Below are 23,562 nucleotides of genomic sequence, written 5' to 3'. Positions count from 1 at the left end.
AAATGGGGAATTTTGTATTTTTTCTTTTGCCAAAGGAAAAATCACGGATGAGTGTTTATTTATTTATTAGTTTTTTTGTGTGTGTTTTTTCTTTGTTTTTCCCACTGGTGATTATATCGAACCAATACTCCTAGAAGAAGGGTCAATTGAACGGAAATTAAAAGCTCTAGTGCCCTTTTTAATTGTCGCCAAGAATTGGAGGGCAACTAGCCCCCCTCCCATGCCCTTTTCCCCAAAGTTGTCTAATCAAAATTTGAGATAATTTTCTTCAGTATAGTTGAAAGGTCAAATAACAATGTCTTTGGGGATGAGATGAACCCCCTTAGCCCCCGGCGGAGGGGCCACAAGTTATGAAATTTGCCCATTGTTTACACATAGTATTTGTTATTGGAAAGTATATCGATATTTTTCTGGGGGGGGGAGGATTTCTGGGAATGTATTTTCTACCGGGAATATTTCCCCCTGGGATTGAAGTTTTCAGTGGGAAATAAGGGGGTAAATTTTTCAAGGTAAATTTTACGCAGGGAAATTTTCCAGAATTCGCCTACGAAATCCTTTTTATTTGTCTTACTTTCTCGTTGGTGACCCCTTTTTGCATGTGGATATGATCTGGGGGAATTATCTGGGGGATATTTTCCACAGAATTAGAATTATTTGGGGGATTTTCACCTCTGAGGGGGATTTCCCACGGGAGAAATTCTCCATGGGGGAATTATCACCAGGAGAAATTTTCGGTGGGAAAAATTTTCCATTGGGGGAGAATATCCAGGAAGTATTATCCATAGAGGGGGGATTCCTCCATGAAATGAAAAACAATAAGAAATTAAATAAAAAACAAGTCTTTCTTTAAATGAAAGGATGCTAAGGAATGTGTTTCAGGCGGAATTGTAAGCAAGAAATATTCTGCGGGGAATTCACAGCGAGGATTGAATTATCCGGGGGTAATTCCCTGGGGAAGAATTTTACGTATGAGGGACTTTCTATGGAGGAATTTCCTGTGTGGGGGATTTTACATGTAGGAGGTGGATTTCTTGGGATTATTTGAAAAACAATCAGAAATTGAATATAAAAAAAAAAAACAGTTTTCCTGCTGAAAGTAAGGAGCAGCATTAAAACTTGAAACGAACAGAAATTATTCCGATTATGAGGTGGGGTGCCTTCTCCTCAATACCCCACAGTTTATGCTAAAGTTCGACCTTTTGTCCGAATTCTTTAAGAACGATTCCTGAAACACAAGGGCCTTGGATTAGAATCAAAACCTTTTTAAAAGTACTTAAAAAACTTTAGTATGAAGAGAGGACGTATTGAGGAAAAGACATACCTCCTCATATACGGAATAATTTCTGTTAGTTTTGAGTTTTAATTTTGGTCATTTCTTTCAATAGAAAAAACTTGCTTTTTTGTATAGTAAATCTTGTAAGGTTAACAAATTTTTCGATGTTAACATAGGAAACAATAGATGTTTGTAGGGTAAGGGAGGGCTTCTCAATAAAACATTATAGGACTCCCAAAAATAAAAGTCCGAAATTCTTTAACCCTTTAAAGAAAATTTTACAGGAACCATATGCATCTGAACTTAGCATAAACCAGGCTAAACATAAAGTTTAAACGAACGGACGTTTAGGATGTTCATACAACCCTTGAAATGTCGAATATCTGTGCCTTATTACTTTCTTAACTGCTTCATTTTTAGGTACATTTTTCCAGCCGGCTGATCAGCAAGTTAGCCCAGCAGCAGTAAACACAAGTTATGAAGGACTTGCCTACTTCGGAGAGCTTCCTTTAGCCTGGGCAACTTGTGTCGCAAACGAAACTGCCTACAATATGCTGATTGAAAAGGGGGCAGACCCGAATGCTAGAGATACTTATGGGAATATGGTCCTTCACATGGTTGTTATTTGTGACAAACTGGTATGTACGCTATGAGGGAAACTTACTTCATACATAATTCAACCTGCCAATTGCTGCAGTATTTAAATTTCCAGACAGAAAAGGTGTTTAAAATCCATTATTAGGTTTCAAGACCCATGAAAATTTAAATTTATTTAGCTTATTTAAACAGCGCTTAAAAGCCTTAGATTACAACACATTTGTCTATTATATTATTCATGAAGCATTGTTTGTGAGAATGGCTTCTTGAGGAATCGAGGCTCAGCTGTCTCAGTTCAATAAAATTTCGTAAACGTACTACTATTCTTAATAAGTAGCTGTTTGTTAAAGGATGATTTCGGCATTCAAGATGCGAACACTCTTTCTGTAAGAAGTTCCAATTTCTAACAGCTTCTTTAAGCGAGAAGAGATTACTTAAAACATTTTGGGAAAAATCTTGAGATTCTTAGAAACTAGATCTTGTATCAGAAGGTAGAACTGATTGTTAGAACTGGCTCGTGTCTAGAATGTGCAAAAATTGTCACACAACACAACGCCTGTTAAATAATCGTAGCCTATCTGTTTACAATTCCACACCTTTACCCTTTTACTGCGTCAATCCAGTTCCTGCTCTGGAAATAGGAGCTTAGCGATACAATATCACTGATACTTCTAGGCATACATTTACCAATAGATCTACTTGGCCCAGGCCTAGGGGCACACAATGCCAGTGGGTGCAATAAATTATTACTGAGTGATTTTTTTACTAACAAAAACTGAACTGATGTGATTTATCGTGAAAGTGTCAGGTGCACCCCGCCGCTGCACTGCCTATTCACACAAAAGAGATTTTAAAACGTTACAGGAATTCCATGGCCAGGCCACTTATAAACTGTCAGATATCTCCCAGGAATGGCAGCTGAGAGTTGGGTATCACCTATCTCATTCATTAATTTTGGCTCATCAGTTCTGTTCTGTTTAGTTCTTCCAGTATCCCCAAATTTCCAGGGATTTCCCCGAGAATCTAACAAAACGGAGCGGCAAAACACTTGGGCCTAGAAGCGTCAAAGCTTTATATCTGGCCCTGGATAATTCTAGGAATAAGTTGTAGTTAATAGCTTGAGAATACCTTCACAGAACCTAATTTTTGCCTTAGATATATTACAGAAAGTTTCATTGATCTAGGAAAACCGAAAATCTTGAGAACCTATTTCTTGCTTTTTCTCATTCTCTACTTCTATAAATAAAGTCATAAGATTTAAAACGTCGCTGAAGTCAGAAATTAAAACAAAATTGAGCGTAACGGCAATCTACGGAAAGAAAGTTTTCTTGAACTAAGTTTCATTAAGTCTGGTTTTGGCGTTCAGCAGGTTCCGTTAGTTTTAATTTTAAGTTATCTTGTAGACACAAATGAATCCTTTTGAGATTTTTAGCTGCACTGGAATAAGGATACTTGCCTAAAGCCTTATTAAAAACACAATCACCTTTAAAAGCTGACAAGAAAAAAAAGGAATCCATTGGTGAAATAAGTAAATATCTGTTGACAAATACGAAAAAGTGAACGAAGTTTTTCCAAAAACTAACACACCAGTACTTGTCCAATAAGAGAGTCATACTTACTCCCACCATTATATCCGTGCCATTTAAATATTTTTGCCTCTCAATTACTCGGACTATCTGTCTTGGCTTGTTTCCTACAATTAGCCATGTCTTGATGCCTACTGCAAAATACTTGATTTTCAATTCAATCAAACCCATTTAAACCAAAATTGAGTTAAAAATTTGTTTTTTTAAACATTTATTACAAACTTCTACACTCAATAGAAACATTGAGTAGAAACTAGATCCTTTTGCTGTATGTTTTAATGGAATATATTAAAATATTCCGGGTTGTGTTACCTTAGCATCAGAGCCTGGGTAAAATAGAACTCAAAACAATTATTTGTTTCTCAGAGACTAGCAGGAACGTAAGAGGAAATTTCAACTGTAATGTATGTCTCAAGAGTAATTTTTGTCCTAACCAAAAATTTATCCGCTTTTCAGCCAAGCAAAATTGCAAAGGCTCAGATGATTCTAAAAAATGAATATATCATATTAGCAGATTGTATGACAGCATCAGGTCTACAGGAAAATGGGAGCTCGGGAGGAATAAAGACCTCCCAGACCGAGTTGGAACGTAAGTTGAAGTTTTGATTATAATGAAGAAAAAATAATGTCTGTAAAGTAATTCCTATTGTGACTGCATAAAAAAGAAACATTATAAAAATACATCCCTTTCAGCCAGGAAAAAATGCAAAGGTTCTAATAACCTAAAAAATTCAGCGTGAAATCTGTAGCCGAGGAAAATGAAAAGGAAGTACAGTGACATTTGTTGTTCAGACGGTTTTTTTGCAATTAACAGTAGAGTATCGTACAATAGCTTTCGAGTAAAGCGAAAATTTTGTCTAAATCGCTTGAGATCTTGAAAAATATACGAAATTCGCAACATTTTTCATATTTGGATTAAATGAAATGCCCCAAAAAATTGGTGAAGCCAAAACATGATATTTTCCAAACTTTGCTTCTGTTTCTGGGAAGTTTTGCTGGCTTACCCTTCCTAAAAAAAAGTCCTATAGGTACACTAGGGATATTGTCTGTGTATAAGCATACCTATGATTTTTCTAATTCTATTTATTTGCAGTCCATGTACGCCTACGCCATGCGTCACCCAAGGCGACCAGCTAAACCAACACTAATAAATCTGGCTGGCCTTACTCCACTAGCTCTTGCTTGTGAAATGGCGAGAGCTCAAATTTTTCTGGAAATGATGGAACTTTCTGCTCTGGAATTTTGGCGCTACTCCAACATTACCTGCTCTGCTTATCCTTTAAGTGCATTAGATACGATTAGACCCGACGGAGAAACTAGTGAGTACATTGTTAATATAAGAGGTTTCAAAATTTTTATAATTCATTTTCAAATTATTATTCTAGGAGGCTGGATTTGCGCAGATTATTCCATGTACATCTTTGAGAAGATCTTATTATTAGTAGGCCTAGTTGTTTCTTTTAATTGGGTTTCATATCAATAAAATAAAGTCGGTTCTTCGTATTTGGGTCGAATTATACAGTCACGTACGTCCCTATCTTCTCTATTGAAGAGTTTCGGGACACATTCCCTGTCGCACATTTTTCATTGCTCCTCATTCGCACGTAACAATGACGAATTTTTAGCGGTGGGAACGAAAAAGATATGTAGTTCACTCTCTTGACCACGTCCCTTTGTGGCCCTGTGATGTGTTCCATTTCTGAAAAGAAACGTTCATTACTGTACGTATATACTTAGGCTGTGGTCAATCCTCTTTGGATCAAAATCCGAGGCAGCAGCTGGAATATTTCAGAGCCCAAGAAATTCAAAGATAACTAAAAATCGAATATTTAATTGCTGAAATCGTTACACCAGGAAAACAGTCGTCGATTGTAAAGACAGAAGAATATAAGGGACATTTTTTCCTTTTATTACCTTTATATCCCTTATCTCCACATCTCCTTACCCCATTCCCTAGAACCAGAACTGTACAACGTTTATTAAATTAACCATTGAGATTTAACTTTTGCTTGAAACCTTCAATGACCGCTTTACCTTAAATGCAGGTTGGTACTATAATATCGTTCATTTTATTTATTTCTTTTTAAAGAGCCCCAGAATTAGTTAGAAGCCAAGCCAAGTTTAGATCAAAATGAGCACCTACCCGGTTAAAAAAGGCCAGAAAACCCTTTAGTGAAAACCCTTTTTTTACTGCATGGAAGCCCTGTGAGTCAGTTTGTGTATATCCTTATTCTTCTTCAACTCTTCTTCTTGCCTTCTCCATGACTAAAAATGTCTCTTAGTTTGTGTTTATTTTGCATTTATTGAGTAGTTGCCTTCTGTATTCCAGTGGGATCACTTCCTGGGGGGTAAATTTTCTTCATTGCTAAATTCTTTTATAATATTAATTATTAATCAAGATTAAATCTTTCCAGTTTGAATTCTTTATATTTCTTCTATATTTTACATACTTTGCTCATAGGAAACTAATTCCTCGCGTTTTCTCGTAGAAAAAAACTAAGTTTTTGCTATATTTGTTTATTCGGGGTAAATAATATTGAAAATATAAAGAAAACCCCAAATAATACTGAAAACTTGCAAAACTGTCAATATCCGTCGAAAATTGATTGATAGCTGATGATAAAAATGTCAGTAAGAGAGTACCAGCTAAATGGTAGCTGTCCAGCATCAAGTACTTTTTACTGTTTAAATATCCACATCGCTCTCTATTGTTGGCATCGATTAGGGGATTTCATTTGGCCTTCCAGCAGACTTTGAAAATACCCTTTTTGGTATTATTTTCATTGAAAAATGCCCTTTTTTTATATTTTCAGTGATAAAATTAACAAAATTGCCCCCTATATAATGGAAAATGCATTTCTCAAACTCAAATCAAAACTCTTCCTGACATAAAAAGGTAGGGGAAAATCGTTAGTGTTAAATTACCATTTTACAAAAATAGTATGTTTTTTATTTGTTGCTTTTTTTATTTAATTTCTGATCTTTTATTTTAAATAATGCTGGGAAATTGCCCTTCCCCCATGCAAATTTCCTTCATGGAAAGATCCTCCCACGTAACACCCGCCCCCCCAAATACCAGAAAAAATCTCCCCTGAAAACTTCTGTATACTTCCCAATAACCAATGCTATATGTAAACATTGGGGAAATTTCATAGCTTGCAGACCTTCTGCCGGGGACTGTGGGGGATTAAGTCATGCTCAAAGACATAGTTAATGTGTTTTTCGACCATCCTGAACAAAATGACTATCTCAAAATTTTGATCGGGTGACTTTGGGGAAAAAATGAGCGTGGGAGGGGGCCTATTTGCCCTCCATTTTTTTGGTCACTTAAAAAGGCCACTAGAACTTTTAATTTCCTTTCGAATGCACCCTCCCGCGATATTCTAGGGTTTTCTGATACGCTGAGTCTGATGGTGTGATTTTCATTAAAGTTCTAGGATTTTTAGGGGGCGTTTCCTCTTTTTTTCGAAAATAAGGCAAATTTTCTCAGGCGCGTAACTTTTGCTGGGTAAGACTAAACTTGATGAAACTTATATATTTGAAATCAGTATAAAAAAAATGATTCTTTTGGTGTAGCTATTGGTATCAATATTCCGTTTTTTAGAGTTTCGGTTACTATTGAGCCGGGTCGCTCCTTACTTACAGTGCGTTACCACAAACTGTTTGCAAAAAGGTAAAGAATACGGCATTGGACTTTACAGTCCCTGCCCGCGGTGCTGATCTCTATTTCATGGCCCTTCAGCCAGGAAAGGCAATGGGGGGGGGCAACCAACCTGTGCTTTCGCAAGCAAAAAAAGAAAGTTTTTCAGAGTTAAAATGAAAACATAGGGCGGTCATGTTGTATTTTACAGCTATTCAAGGACAAGTTCTATGTCCTAATATCCACACACTTTCACTTTCAAACCTAAGACATTTCAATCTTTCTGTATAACAAAGTAAAAACATAAACTTTTCAGCGCATTTGGAATTGACAATGTTTTTATCATTTAATTTACTCAGCTAAATATTTTAATAAATATCCAAACTTCCCAGTGGCAGAATCTCTTGGGTCCATTTTGTAACAAATCCAAATAGTTTTCAAGATCCTTAGCTACTCCAGACTGGCATGCCTTGTGGCTCACCGGAAATATTCTGATTACCCCTAACTCTCCTTAGAAAGTAAGCAATGTTATCACTAGAAATAGGCTTTTCCTTCTCATTAGACAATAACCCAATCAAAAATTTTTAAGAAGGGAATTTTCGCCAGATAAATTTTAGATGTATATAGCTATGCAGATGAAATATGAAAATGAGATAGACTTCAAGGCCGATACAGTTTTGCGCTTCAGAATATCTGAGATTAAGAGCTTGTAGAAAAGAATACCAAATTATGATTGTTAATGAGATTTAAGATAAGGTTTATTAATAATAATAAAAAAAAAACAAAAAAAAACAAGAAACAGAACATCAAGCATGCTAGATACCTACTAGCAATTTGATATATATTTTTCTATAATATCTGGTATCTAATTACGTAATAAATTTATAGTCAAGGCAAATAGCAATAAAGCATAACATAAGTCTACTCTCAGTGTAATATTACCAATGCAAAAAGATGTTTCTCATATCCTTATATATTCCACAGATCAAATATAAGATTTTGCAATAATCATTAAAAAAGAATAATAAAAATAAAACTGAACGTCTACGATCTCCTTAAGAAGCATCTCAGACTCCGTTCTTGCTGCAGTACTAAGAGTATCAACGAAATCAACGAAAGCGACGAGAGCGTCATATCGAATGAAAATGATTGAGTTTTTAGAGAATTTAAAGATTCAGGATGACATAGGAGGCAAAAAACAATAAATGAAAAACAATTGAGGGGTTGTTTGTCCATAATAGTCTCTTTTTGGCCAGAGGTACAAAATATGGCAATTAATCAGGCAGCTAATCGATTAGCCGACAAATTATTGGTCATGAAAATGAAATAAATTTGGTACACAAAAAAGGAGGCTGAAATGATATTGACGCGAAGTCATGTTCAAATATCAGATTTATTTTATGTGAATTTATTCTTAATAATTATAAGCACTTAGTCTACAAATATAATTGCATGAACTTAAACGTTAAAAGAATATATCTGGCTTCAATCAAAATGGCTTCAACTCTAAATTTGTTTTACACTTCCATATGGGAGTATACCGTGGGTTGCAATAGACCTGATAGGGGCTTTAAACCCCCCCACATTCCCCCAAAGAACCCAATTGCCACCAAATAGTTTACTCAACGCTATGAAAACTACATACTAAATACTACTGAGAAGTTTTGTATGTTATGGTTCAAATAGTCACATTTCACTTTTTGGGAAATGGTTAAACTTTGCAAATACTTCAAGAAAATGTGCACTTCTGTAATCGATAGGATTTTCGTTGCTTTGTTTGTACTCAGACAATCCAAATACACGTTGGGTTTTATTACCTATAAGTATAGAAATACTCTTCCCCCTCCCTCAGAAAAGAAGTTGAGTCTTTCAACATTCTGTTCCTCCTCTCAGCATGTAAATTTTTGGGTACGCCCCTTATTGCATATTTGTATTCGCTTAATACTAACCGTTTTTATTGTGTACAGATTGGTCGAGTGCACTTATGATAATTCTGAATGGTACAAAAGAAGAGCATGTTGACATGTTAGATGGTGGCATTATCCAAAGACTATTGGAGGAAAAGTGGAAAACATTTGCTCAGGTTGGTCAGCTCCTTATTTTCTATAAAGCTAAACCAGTCAATTGTCAAAAACAGAAAGGAGAAGGGAAAATTACTAATTTCAGAATTAGAAGACTGGCTAATCATATTAAGTTTAGCCGTTGATCACCCTACTAATGGTCAATTATCTATTCCCTTCATTTTCTTTTTGGACTTAGGTTAAAAAAGGAGGTATTCCCTATTGTTTTTATAAACATGTTGAAATTTACGACGTCAGCAATAATCAAAAAGTTCGTGGTAACGAACTGTAAGTAAGGAGCGACCCGGGTCAATGGAAACCGAAACTCTACAAAACGGAATTTTAATACCAATAGATACATCAAAAAGATCAGATTTGAATTCTGATTTCAAATATATAAGTTTCATCAAGTTTAGTTCTACCCATCAAAAGTTACGCGCCTCAGAAAATTTGGCTTATTTTCGAAAAAAGGGGAAAAGACCCAATAAAAGCTATAGAACCTTAATAAAAATCACACCGTCATATTCAGTGTATCAGATAACCCTACTGTAGAGGTTTCAAGCTCCTATCTACAAAAATGTGAAATTTTCCATTTTTTGCCAGAAGAAAGATCACGGATGCGTGTTTATTTATTTTTTTTTTTTCTTTTCCCCAGGGGTAATCGTAGTGACCCAGTGGTCCTAGAATATCGTAAGAGAGCTCATTGGAACGGAAATTAAAAGTTCTAGTGCCCTTTTTAAGTGACCAAGAAATGGAGGGCAACTAGGCCCCCTCCCACGCTCATTTTTTCTCAAAGTCACCCAATTAAAATTTTGAGATATCCATTTTGTTCAGCATACTTGCAAATCTAATAAATATGTCTTTTACGATGACTTAATCCCCCATAGTTCCCAGGGAAAGGGCTGCAAGCTATGAACTTTGCCCATTGCTTACATATAGTATTGGTTATTGGGAACTATACATACATTTTCAGCAAGGATTTTTTTCTGGTGGGGGGGGGCTGGAGGAGGGGGTTACTCGGGAGAATATTTCCGTGGAGGATGTTTCTTTTGGGTAAGTGACAGTTCTATAAAGGGGGCGCCGGATTTCCAAGCATTATTTAAAAAACGATCAGAAATTAAATTTAAAAAAAAAACAAGTTTTAAACAACTGAAAGTAAGAAGCAACATTAGAACTTAAAACGAACAGAAATTATTACGTATATGAGGGGGTTCTCCCCCAAGTCAATACCTTGCTCTTTACGCTACAGTTTTTTTAGTGCTTTCAAAAGAGCTATCTATTCTAATTAAACGGCCTTTGTGGTTCAGGGGTTTGTGAATTAATTTTTTTTTATCTTTTAACGTAAAGAGCGTGGTATTGACTAAGGGGAGAACCCCCTCATATACGTAATAACATATACGTAATAAAAAACAATAAAAAAAACAAGCGATACGGCTCAATAGTAATCGAAACGGGACCTATGGAGGGTTGAAGTCCCTGGTGGTTAGGGTCGTTGGTGCTTATGATCGATGATGTGTCATACTCATGTATACCTCACTACTTGATCTGTAAGGATTTTTATGGATTGTTCTGAATTTCTTTATTAAATTTCTTTTCTTGCCATCTACATCTCTCTTAGTATCAACTTTTTAGTATACTATAACGTTAGACCATATTTTAAACTGACAACACTGTTCAAACGCCACTTGTGTATTATACAAAACACATCGAAGAAGTAAAGCTATCCATTATTAAAATTCTTTTCTTGCCATCTCCATCTCTCTTAGTATCAACTTTTTAGTATACTATAATGTTAAATTCTATTTTAAATTGACAACACTGTTCAAATGCCATTGAGGTTACCTTAACTGCTAATCACTTTAACCCTTTTTCTCTATCGTCAAGTACATGCTCTGGAAAGGTACCAAGGAACATAAAGCAATTCAGGAACCAGTACGGAATCCTCGATCGTAGGTGCTAATCCCTTTAACTCTTTTTCTCCATCGTCAAGTACATGCTCTGGAAAGGCGCCAAGTAACTTAAGGCACTTCAGGAACCAGTGGGGAATCCCCGCTCGTAATTGCTAATCACTTTAACCCTTTTTCTCCATCGTCAAGTACATGCTCTGGAAAGGTGCCATGGAACGTAATCTTCTCAAATCCAAAGGTACATGCTCTGGAAAGGTACCAAGGAACGTAAGGCAATTCAGGAACCAGTGGGGAATCCCCGCTCGTAATTGCTAATCACTTTAACCCTTTTTTTTCTCCATCTTCCAAGCTCCGAGGTCTCTGATTGGCTCCTAAAAAAAATATGTTAGCTCAAAAAAACAGTCTGGTTGAAAAACCTGGAGTTGAAACAAAACTTGTGTGGGGAATCCCCACTCATATTGTTATCTTTTTTGCAATGTTTAGGAGCCGGAGGGGAATCCCCGCTCGCTTGGAAAGGTACCAATGAAAGGCAAGCAAAACTCTCTCCCATCCCTCCAAAAATATTTTATTCAGAGATTTCTTGTTAAAAAATGATCCAATCACTAATTAGAATCAATCACGCTCCTATTATTCAAACATTAATTAATATCGTTCATAGTGTCAAATTTGCGAATTCCTTATCCCATTTGCAAATGTTGATCAAACAATTCCGATTGTAAAAGCGTGTTTAATCACATGGCCTGGGAAGGTATCCATAAGTACATACTCTGAAATGGTGCCAAGGAACGTAATCTCCCCAAACATGTCAAACTGTTTCCATGTGCAATTGATAACAATATCAATAATCAGTCTGGTAATCTGCCTTGGAAAGGTGCCATGAAACGTAAAGGCCCCAAATAGCACAGGAAGGAACATAGACCCTTAGAATTCAATATCAGCATTCTACTGAAAATATGTTTTTGAGGAGGATATTCCCCCGCAACCCTCAGGGCAAGGGTTTTAAGTTATGCCCTGAGGGCATATAAGAACGATGTTGGCACAATGTACAATGTATTATTTTTTTCCTTTAGACCAGGGCACTTCATATGGAAGGGGTCGTCGAAGAAAATTCAAAAGGGGCTCATTTAATTGGAAATCGATATTTCTAGCACCCTTTTTAATAGTCAAAAGGTACAGGCGGGCAGATAGCCACCCCCACGCCCATCATTGCTCCAAACACATTCAATCCCAATTTTGAGTTTGCCATTTTCTTCAGCGTAGTTGATTTCCAGATAGAAAATATGTTTTTGAGGAGAACACTCCCCCATAACCCTCCGGGTAAGGGTTTTAAGTTATGCACTGAGGGCATATAAGAACGATGTTGGCACAATGTACAATGTATTATTTTTTTCCTTTAGAGGGCACTTCATATGGAAGGGGTCGTCGTAGAAACTTCAAAAGGGGTTCATTCGATTGGAAATGGAGATTTCTAGTGCCCTTTTTAATAGTCGAAAGTGATTTGAGGGCAACTAGCCCCCCCCCCCTACGCCCATCATTCCCCAAATTTTGAGATAGCCATTTTGTTCAGCGTAGTTGATTTCCAGATAGAAAATATGTATAGAAGGACACTCCCCCACAACCCTCAGGGCAAAGGTTTTAAGTTATACCCTGGGGGCATAGAAGGTTTTTTATAGAAGGCATTGTCGTAGAAACTTCAAAAGAGGCTCATTCGATTGGAAATTCGAAGGGCTAGTACCCTTTTTAATAGTCGAAAGTGATTGGAGGGCGACTAGCCCCCCCCCCCCACACCCATTGCTCCCCCAAACACATCCAATAAAAATTTTGAGATATCCATTTTGTTCAGCGTAGTGGATTTCCAGATAGAAAATATATTTTTGAGGAGGACACTCCACCACTATAGCAAGGGTTTTAAGTTATGCCCTGGAGGTATATAAGGTTTTTAAAGAAGGTGTTGTCGTAGAAACTTCTAAAAAAGCTCATTCGATTGGAAATTCAAAGGGCTAGTGCCCTTTTTAATAGTCGAAAGTGATTGGAGGGCAAATAGCCACCCCCCCCGCCCATCATTACCCCAAACACATCCAATCAAAATTTTGAGATATCCATTTTGTTTAGCGTAGTTGATTTCCAGATAGTAAATATAATTTTGAGGAGGACACTCCCCCACAACCCTCAGGGCAAGGGTTGTAAATAATGCCCTGGAGGCATATAAGGTTTTTATTGAAATCTTTGTCGTAGGAACGTGAAAAAAGGCTCATTTGATTTGAAATTCAAAAGGATAGATAGTACCCTTTTTAATAGTCGAAAGTGATTGGAGTGCAACTAACCCCCCTCTCACGCCCACCTTTTCCCCAAACACATCCAATAAAAATTTCGAGATACCCATTTTAATCAGCGTAGTTGATTTCTAGATAGAAAATATATTTTTGAGGAGGACACTCCCCCACAACCCTCCGGGCAAAGATTGTAAGTTATGCCCTGGCGCAAATAAGGGTTTTATTGAAATCTTGGTCGTAGAAACTTGAAAACGGGCTCATTGGATTTGAAATTCAAAGGGATAGTACCGTTTTTAATAGTCGAAAGTGATTTGAGGGCAACTAACCCCCCTCTCATGCCCACCTTTTCCCCAAACACATCCAATACAAATTTTTAGATAGCCGTTTTATTCAACGTAGTTGAAAATTTTGGAAATTAGGTCTTTAAGGATGACAACCCCTCCCTCCATTGCTCTCACGGCAAGGGTTGTAAGTTATGCCCTGGGGTATATAAAGTTTTTATTGAAAGTGTTGTCGTAGGAACTTCAAAAGGGCTCATTCAATGGAAATTGAAAGGGCTAGTGCCTTTTTAATAGTTCAAAGTGATTGGATAGCGACTAACGCCCCTCTCACGCTCACCATTTTCTAAAACACATCCAATCAATATTTTCCAGGCCAAACTATGGTCTTAAAAAACGAAAAGATTTAAAGTATTATTTTCTTTTTCCCTGAAAAGACAATGTCAATATAAAACAAAACTGAAAATATAAAACTATATAAAACTGAAAAAATACGAATGAATGTGCATTGTCAGTTTAATATACATAAACTGATATATAGTAATCAAAATGTTTATATTATTTGATTTATTAAAGTTATAGAAGTAAAAACATTTATATATTTTTTCAGTAAAGTACAAATTTTGTTCTGGCCTTGGGAAGGCATAGGGGTTTTGCGCCGAACATATGTTAATTTCTGCTCGTTTTGAGTTTGACTCGGTTAATTATTGTAATTTCTGTTCGTTTAGGGTTTGATTTATTTATCGATGCTGATTTGTGGTAGTTTCACGCTTGGTTGATTAATTAAATAAAAAAAACAAGTTTGTTTTAACTGAAAGTAAGGAACGACGTTAAAACTTAAAACAAACAGAAATTATTCCGTATATGAAAGGGGCTGTCCCCTCCTCAACGCCTCGCTCTTTACGCGAAAGTTTTTTATTGTTAAAAAAAAAATAAAAGTTGTGAGAAAGTCAAACTTTAGCGTAAATAGCGAGGCGTTGAGGAGGGGACAGACCCTTTCATATGTGGAATAATTTCTGTTCGTTTTAAATTTTAAAGTCGTTCCTTACTTCCAGTTAAAAAAATTTGTTTTTTTTATTTAATTTTTGAACGTTTTTGAATTAATGCTGGTTTTGATTTTGGCTCACCGTACATGAATAATTAAATCAAAATTTGCATATTAATTTTACTTTTATTTGGTTAAATGGCTTTCTCGAAACTTGTCTAATTTTATTTCCGAACGTTTTTATTAGTAATAAATATACGTAACTTACGAATTAACTTATGTAACGAACTTCTATATTCTCTGTATTCGAACTGTTTGATTTGATTTATTTTTGCTAATTTTTTGTTTAATTGAGTTCTTTACTTTTCTTTGAAAAACTTCTTTTGTGGAAAAAGTTTTTTAATTAATTATTAATAATATCATACATTAGTTGATTGAAGCCTATAAAATAAGCAAAACCCTGAAAACGGTAAAATATGGATTCTCGGATGAATATTTCTAACTGAAGCAAGTCTATCAATTCCATAAATAGCACGCACAGCTGAATTCTGGAGAACACGCAAAGGTTTCAGGTGAACATAAGATGTTCCAAACAGAACAGCAGTATAGTAAATAAGGATGGACTAATGAAAAAAAGACTCAAAACTTTCTCCGGGAACTGATGCTTTAGCTTCCTTATCATGCCTATATTGCTTGCTACTTTCGATGATATACGCTGTACATGCTCTAAAAACTTAATGTTTCATTGATTATTACACCTATGTATTTCACTAATTCCTGGTGCCTTATTGTCGAATATCCTACTGTAAGCTCTTGTAACCAGGAGTAATAAATATGAAGGCGATCTGCCCCAGACAACGAAACCAGATTCTCGGTGATTTGCTTTCCTTAGCCTTTAGCCTTTTGGCCTTAGCCTTTTCTCCCCTTTTCCATATCATTACTCAGTGTCCCTAAAAGCTGAGCTTCGGTGCGCTCCGCAGCTGCAAAGTTCGTACCATCAGCAAACAGTACAAAATATTTCCTAGGTTTATTCATTTTGTCTCCATTTCCAACATTCGTTGTCAAATCACAGATTGCTTGGTGAATATCAAACCCTTCTCTCAACACAACGTCTAACCTAGCATAAAAATCAACAGGGTTTCTCTTAAGTAGTTAAATTTTTCCCCTAATATTCATAACCATTTTCCCCACGCAAACATCTTGGCAACCCGAGTGCGCTCCTAAGCATTACAATCTCCGGAACGAAAAAAAAATCCTTTATAATCACACAACTATTCATTACATCCAGATTCCCAAGAACTGTGGCTAACACCATTATTAGATCACAATCCCTTCAGAATGCTGCACCAGACCTACTTCATATCACTAATAATTACTATTAAATTTCACAAGCATAAAAACAAAGTTTTATCCCTCATTTCACTCCACCGAAAAACAATTTTTACTGTCCAGCATCCTTCATTTCACTCCACTGAAAAGCAATTTTTACTGTCCAGTTTCCATATCACCCCCAGCTCCACCGTAGCTACGTCCTAATCTCAGCAGTATATTTAGTTTTGGTATCTCATCAAGGGAGAATTTATCCGGCGTTGCATGTTGGTGAAGTTTAACACATAAATAGGGTGGGACAGATTTCATGACCCATGCATCAAGGCCTTGTATTTCACATGTGCGCAATTTATCTCAGAATGCAAACAACTTTTTACGTTTTCTCGCATAGATTGCGGAACATCATCAGTTAGGTTAATGTTCGACTGATTCGCCACTGTTTTAACACGAAGTTTCCCCGCATTCATTAAGATCTCTCGCTTAAGCTCCTTAGTTTTTACCGAAACTTTCAAAAACTTTTTTACTGAGTTAACTTCCAACACTGAGCATTCGGGATTCACGCTCATTTCAAGTCCTTGTGAAACAATATCTTCAAAAAGGATTTTTGCATCATTACTATCCTTAGCCGAAACATCTCAAAATAGTATATCCTTATTGGTCTCTTTACTTTCAGCTTTCATAAGCACTTGCCTCATAGTGCCCAACTACGCCTTTACACTCACACATTCATAACTCAAAACGTGCATTTGAAGCTTTAAATCACCTTTAACTGATTGCACTCTATCCACCTGTGGCTTTAAGATGGCAAATTCTTTAACAGAGTCCTGAATCACAGTTTCCAGCTTAGAAATCCGACCCTCCATTCCCTTCCTACTCGTAGTAAGGTCCGCCAGGGTTTTAGCATTATCTTTAACTGTTGCTAAGAATTCCAGCAAGTTATCAGCCAAGGACTTCAAAGTATCCGCCAAGGACACACCAGAAGATCTTGACATATCCAAAAACCGCTCAGCGTGTTTATGGTTCTTTCGGACCATCTTAGATTCAACAAATATAAATATAACAGATACCCCTACCTTAATTGGCTCCTTTATTTATCCATGTGAAGCAACGTGCTGTAATCCACGCCATTAATTAAGCCACAGCTAACAGCTATATCTCCAGCAGGATTTCGACCACAGCTACCAACAGACAAACAGAAATTCATCATTTTATTTGTCTTTATCCAACTAAATTCACATCAAAACACTAAATCCGCCCATGAACAGCTATCAAATAAGTTCGGCGCAAAAGAGGTGTTATCACTCTGAGCTCATTCAGACAACCGAATCCAATGGGGGAATTCCTGACTTCCAAGGCTTGTCTGAACAGTGACTTTAATTCATGATGATTTAGGGGGAAGGTGGTTGTCTTTCTTTTATATAATATTTTACAAAATCTGGCGATTTTTTAATGGTAATTTTTTAATGCTACCAAGGAAAAGGCACTTTTCAATGAGAATACCCCGAGGAAAGGCATTTCCACAAATCTAGGGAGTGGGGCTAAAAATCTAGGGGAAAACACCCGCCCCCCCACGGAAGCCACTGTGTCTCTTGTAAAAAATAAAAACATCTATTTGAAGACAGCCCCCCCCCTGAAACCACAGAGTCTTCAACATCCTATTCCTCCTCTCAGCTAGATTCACTTGTATTTGCCCTCTAGATGAAGACCAAATTAATTATAATTTTCTTATTGAAAATTTATTTATTTGTGTTTACCTCTTAGGAATTAATAAAATAACTTTTGATAAGGTACTAAAAATGTACTCATAACTAAAGGAATGGCTAACACTATTTCAAATGGTGAAAGATATGTAATCGCTAAATTGCCAAGTCTGAAGTTATGACTTTATTAGTTTGCCGGCAGTTTAGTCTGTTATTGAGAATTCAAAATTGAAACTAAATTATAGCCTATCAACTGTTTCTTTGAAGAAAGAAAAAAGAGATTATTTAAAATGATCAATATTTTTATTATCATGCTGGTTTTCAATATGACACTCATTTTAAAGAATTTATTCCATGTTTTAAACCATATTTATTTCAGACAATATCAGTCATAAAATATAAATACGAAGTGTGATGTGACATACCTTTTCTTTGAATTTCTTAAATTAAAAAATGTCTCTCATGAAACTTAGGAAGAAAAATTAAGTGTGTAAAGGAGCATGGAAAACTAAAAGTTAACAGCATTTGAATTTTTATTCCAGAACCAATTCATGAAGCGGCTTGTTATTCATTTCATTCACCTTTTATTTCTAAGTGTAGCAGTTTATCTTAGACCAACTAAGACACAGCCAACAATGAAGCCATTTGACCAGATGGATACTTACGATTATATTCGTCTAAGCAGTGAACTTGGGGTGATACTTAGTTCAGTAGCCTACCTAATTTTTCAGCTTGGCTTAGAAATTGTAAATCAAGGCATTATGAGTTTTCTCAAAGGCATGGTAAGTTGTATTATTTGCAATATTCTGAATAAAGGCTGCACAAGGTCAGGTTAAAAAAAAACTTACGAAAATGCCTACTAAACAATTTGGGAAATCTTGCAAATACATTTTAGCATAGGATTAAAAACAGAGTTTATTCAAAATAGCAAAAAAATACACTATAAAGTGTACAAAGTAAAACGAAGATTATTATTTTTTTTTCTCAGCAACGTAACAATTATCGTAATAGTAGCGGTTGTTGTAAGCGTTAAGGTTTACTTATATCACCATAATAAGAATAAACTTGAGTCATTAATTTTAATTCTATTCCTACTCAATCATGAAATCTATGAGTCATACACCTTTGATGAGGACACACAATAAGTCGCTCCGTATTAACTAAAATTAGGCCGATCATTTCGTAAATTTTGATCAAGTTGTACCTATGTTGTAACTTGATTAAACATTTATAAACAAAAATTGGAATATTTATTTCTTCTGTAACTCCATATATTATAGATATATCAATGACTACTTATCAATAGCTCTAAGTCATGATGAAAAATAAAAACCCTTTAGCAAGCATACAACTTGATGTCTTTTTTTTATGGAAATTTTTCAGAATGAAGTTGCTCGAGTCAGTATGTGGTGGTATTTCGCCTTAACCAAGCATTTCAAAAACACTGGCAGATTTGTCTTCCTTATCTCTTTTAATTACCAAAAAAAAATTAAATATAACATTATCAGTAATGACCAATCGTCTCGAATATTGTCGCTTAGAACTATTGCTGTACAATAATCAAACTCAAATTAATGGAAAAAATGCTTAAATTCTGTCTCTAAGTACATGCGATCACCGAGCGTATTTTCTTGTTTGACGAATAGATATTGTTAGTGAACAAGGGTGTATCCAGAATTTTTGTTCACAGGGTCTTTTTTTTTTGGGGGGGGGGTTACAAAAAACATAAACAAGACGCATCAATAAATTTGTTTATATGCATTTTTGCTACATTTTTACGAGTCAGACACAATTTTAGGGTGGGGGTTCAAACCTGGTAACCCCCCTGCATATAACCCCCCTGAAAATGATCTCGATTTCACGTATGTGCATAACTCTGGGGCAACTTCATCTCTTGATTTTATAATGTGTTCACATTAACCAGTTCCCCTATGCCAGTCACATGTGGATACATCTATCAGCGCATCTGACCACTTACCAGTTAGTTATGTTTTCCCACCTAATACATCTTCAAACTACAACCCTGATCTACCCAGTGGAATAAAATGGCATCAGAAAGTTATGTGGGATAAAATTAATACCCCCTTGTACCAGCAGGTATGTCACGATATTTTAGCAAGAATTCGCGTCCCTTACAATCAACTTCATAAACCTTCTTCAGGTGCAGCAAGTGAAAAACAAGTACTGATCAATATATACTGTATCGAAATAGTTCATGCCCTGCAGTGCGCGGAAAAGGCTGCTGTACCCATTTGTTGTGTTCGGATTGGCTCGGAAATACCCCACTGGTCCGATAATTCGGATCTTGTAAATGCCTGTGTGGATGCGAAATTCTGGTTAAGAATGTGGATAGATAATGACCGACCTAGGCATGGTATAGTGAACTCCATCCAATTATCTACTTAGCGAAAATTCGCAAAAACCCTCGCTATACATCGTGCTATGATTACTGAATGTGATAGTAAATATATAAAGCAAGAAACCCGATCGCATGTGGAAATTCCTAAAAAAGAAGAAACGTAAAGAATCAGATGATGTTCTGCTCAGTGAGAGCGAGTGGGTTGAATATTTTACGAACAAGTTTTCATCGCCTAATGCTGATCTGGAAAATGAATTTTCTATTGAGCTCGATGCGAGTCTTGCGGAATGTGAACGGGAAGTAGGTTTTGTTGTGTCTATTTCGTCAGTCAGTGTGGATAGATAATGACCGACCAAGGCATGGTATAGTGAACTCCATCCGATTATCTACTTAGCGAAAATTCGCAAAAACCCTCGCTATACATCGTGCTATGATTGCTGAATGTGATAGTAAATATATAAAGCAAGAAACCCGATCGCATGTGGAAATTCCTAAAAAAGAAGAAACGTAAAGAATCAGATGATGTTCTGCTCAGTGAGAGTGAGTGGGTTAAATATTTTACGAACAAGTTTTCATCGCCTAATGCTGATCTGGAAAATGAATTTTCTATTGAGCTCGATGCGAGTCTTGCGGAATGTGAACGAGAAGTAGGTTTTGTTGTGTCTATTTCGTCAGTCAGTGAGGCACTCTCGAAACTGAAGAAGAGGGTGTCGCGGGGTGTGGATAGCGTGTGCGGATTGTGTCGGTAAGCAGGATGTCAGAATTTTGTGGAGCACCTTTGTCTTTTGGATCGAATGGTTTGTAGTGCTTGGATTGTTCGAGACCTATTCTGCACGGGTGATATTACTCCTGTATTAAAAAAGGGAAATGACGGAGGGCAGTGTTCTTCTTACCGCCCGATAACTGTCGCGCTTATACTGTGCAAGTTATTTGAATTGCTTGTTGTAAATAGGCTTAGTGCTACATGTAACACGCCTAATAACCAATTTGGTTTCAAGTAGAAAATGAGTAGAGAACACGCGCATTATACGATTGCTAATTTGTTGATTGACGCCGATGATTCAAATGCGGCTTTATATTTTGCCGGTCACGATGTCAACCGCGTGTTTGACTCCGGTGTGCACCCTCAGATATTGTTGTCGGCTCGGAAGCGTGGCGTGGATAAGTCTATTATACGGGCACTGAGGAATATGTATAGTAATTTAAAAGCGCGTGTAAATGTACCGTGTGTTAATGCTTTAACTCTATCTTCTGGTCTTATACCCGTAGAGAAAGGAATACGCCAAGAAGCACTTACATCACCACCGATAATCAATAATAGTATTATTTCATCGCAAGAACCGGTTCAGTCTACATGTATCTTTAGAGGTCTCAATGTTTCACTGATCGATTATGCCGACGACATTTTGAACGCGAGTAGAACACTTATAGGCATCGAAGAGACTTTCCGTGTTTTGAGTAAGGAGTAAGGTAACATAGGTCTTTCTTTCAATCCCCAGAAGAGTGAAGCTCTCGTATTTAATAGCCACGTTAAAGATAGTGTACCAGTTGATGTTATTTTCGGAATTTATACGATTAAGTCTTCGTCTAATACGATTAATTCTCGTTTCAATGAAGTGCCACTTTAACCGTTTTCTAGTTGTAAGGGTGTATAACGCTTTTGTTTTGCCACTTGTGCTAGCCCTATCTCCATTTTGGAAAATATTTACCTCGTCTGATCGCCGCAGTATTCGGTCTATTTTCTACAGATATGGCAAGTATCTGCTTCGTCTTCCAGTTCGGATGAGGAATTCGAATATATCTCTGAAGTATGGTATAGGCGACCCGCTTATAGCTGTACTGAATCGCCGTGCTCGATTTGCAAAGGCGTTTGAACCAAGCCTCTCTTCATTATATGTCGCAATAACTTAATTCTGTCATTTTTTTTTTCGTAGGAATGTTCTTAATCTTGTTTTTCTGTAGTTGAGTTTTCTTCGGATATTTTGTTGTTATTTGATGTTACTTTTTTTTCTTTTTCTTGTACTCCATTTACAACATTTTGTATGTTTAAAAATGGGTAATAAAATAATAATAATAATGAAGTCTGTAATATTTATTCATTTTAGTAAATTTTTAATTGCCGGCTTAAATGCCACTTTGCTTGATGAAACCAGATTTCCTTTAATATTTATCCGCAGAAATGGCTTGGATTTATTCTGCGTTTTATTTTTATTTATTTGTTTAATTGTCAGTTCGGTCCGACTCATTTGTTCAGTAATGTTAGGTAATAGAGAAGAGAAATTCGAGTAAGATTCAACTATGAACACAGCTCCTCTAATCCTATAAAAATTACAGCAGAATGCTGTCAGAAATGCTAAGGTGTAACAACATTGAAAAGGGAGAAATGCCAGCGAAAAAGATCTGAGAAAAAACAATATTAGTAAATTAGTTATATTAGTAGTCTGCAGGAGCGAATTTCCAGCATTTTTATTGGGGGGGGGGGTGAAAGAGGGGTCCATATCTGGACAGTCAAAGGGCATGGGACGTATAATATTTTTTTCGCCACATTATTAGGGGGGGCAACTACCCCCCCCCCTTGCCACCCTTAAACGACGTCCCTGGTAGTCTGGGGAAAAATCTATATTACCTACCCTTAAAAATTCAATTCAGAGGAACACACACTTATTAAGAGAATAAGCTAAATTGAAACTTGGACAGGTAAATGAATTTTTCAGTTTAATGGACTACATAATGCATGTTGGCTCTTGAATTTGAAATCAGAAACTTTGCTTTCACTTTTGTTTTCTAAGGAAAGTAAATAGTGATTACTATACTTAAATCAGGCATACAAAATTTCAAGTGAATAGAGTTTGAATCAATTAGAATGAGAAAGCTGCTACCTCACTCCCCATTATTATGGCTGCAGTGGTAGCTGAAGCTTTGTAAAGGGCGAAACTCGGCCAATTCTAACCCAAAATTAATTCTTTTGAAAGGAAGTGGGGTTGAAATTAAAAGCATACCGTCGTGGTTCACCACCATGGCATGAATCACCATGGTGGTGCACCCTATACATGAAACTTACAGCCTCTGGCTTGAACAACAAGAAAAATCTTTTTTTTTTCCACGATAACAATAAGGCGCCATTCGTGTTCTACGCAAAACGAAAGTGATTACTAAAATAGATCAAATTATTCTTCTTAGAATAGGGATAAAAATTGAGTTTCTATTGAGTTGATAGGGGAAAAAGCACCTGTTTATCGGCATTATTTTTCGCAAAGCAAAACTAACACAATTTCACTTCGATCTTGGGAAGATCAAGGGGAAAGAGTTTTATAAAAGTGAATAGTAAAAATAAAAAAAAGTACTGAAGCATTCAAAAAAAAGTATAACGTATTTCATATAAATCTGGCTATAATTTTATTATAATAAAATTAAGAGTAGTTATTGTACCCGAAGAGTATGTTTATGAAGCTTTTGCCATTGCCATAGCAAAAGAATTTCATGATTAATAATTACTTTGGAAAAACAGTAATTATGGTGGTCAAAGGTAAATTATAAAGTCAGTCTATCCTTGTTACTTTATTTTTACAATAAAA

The 23,562-nt window shown here is 36.2% G+C and overlaps 1 protein-coding gene across 1 annotated transcript in view; it reads left to right on the top strand.

The window, feature by feature from the left end:
• LOC148944496 (uncharacterized) overlaps positions 1-23,562 on the top strand; it is an 82,508-nt gene that overhangs the window by 23,576 nt on the left and 35,370 nt on the right. Inside the window, 4 exon segments of the mRNA XM_089100626.1 lie at positions 1,694-1,911; positions 4,550-4,775; positions 9,064-9,179; positions 18,171-18,410. Of these exon segments, the coding sequence (XP_088956752.1) occupies positions 1,694-1,911; positions 4,550-4,775; positions 9,064-9,179; positions 18,171-18,410 (800 nt within the window).

The sequence above is a fragment of the Artemia sp. Qi Xiang Cuo genome, chromosome 14 (genome assembly GCF_049724085.1).
Source record: "Artemia sp. Qi Xiang Cuo chromosome 14, ASM4972408v1, whole genome shotgun sequence".
Taxonomy (NCBI): domain Eukaryota; kingdom Metazoa; phylum Arthropoda; class Branchiopoda; order Anostraca; family Artemiidae; genus Artemia; species Artemia sp. Qi Xiang Cuo.
This window is presented reverse-complemented; position numbering and strand designations above follow the sequence as displayed.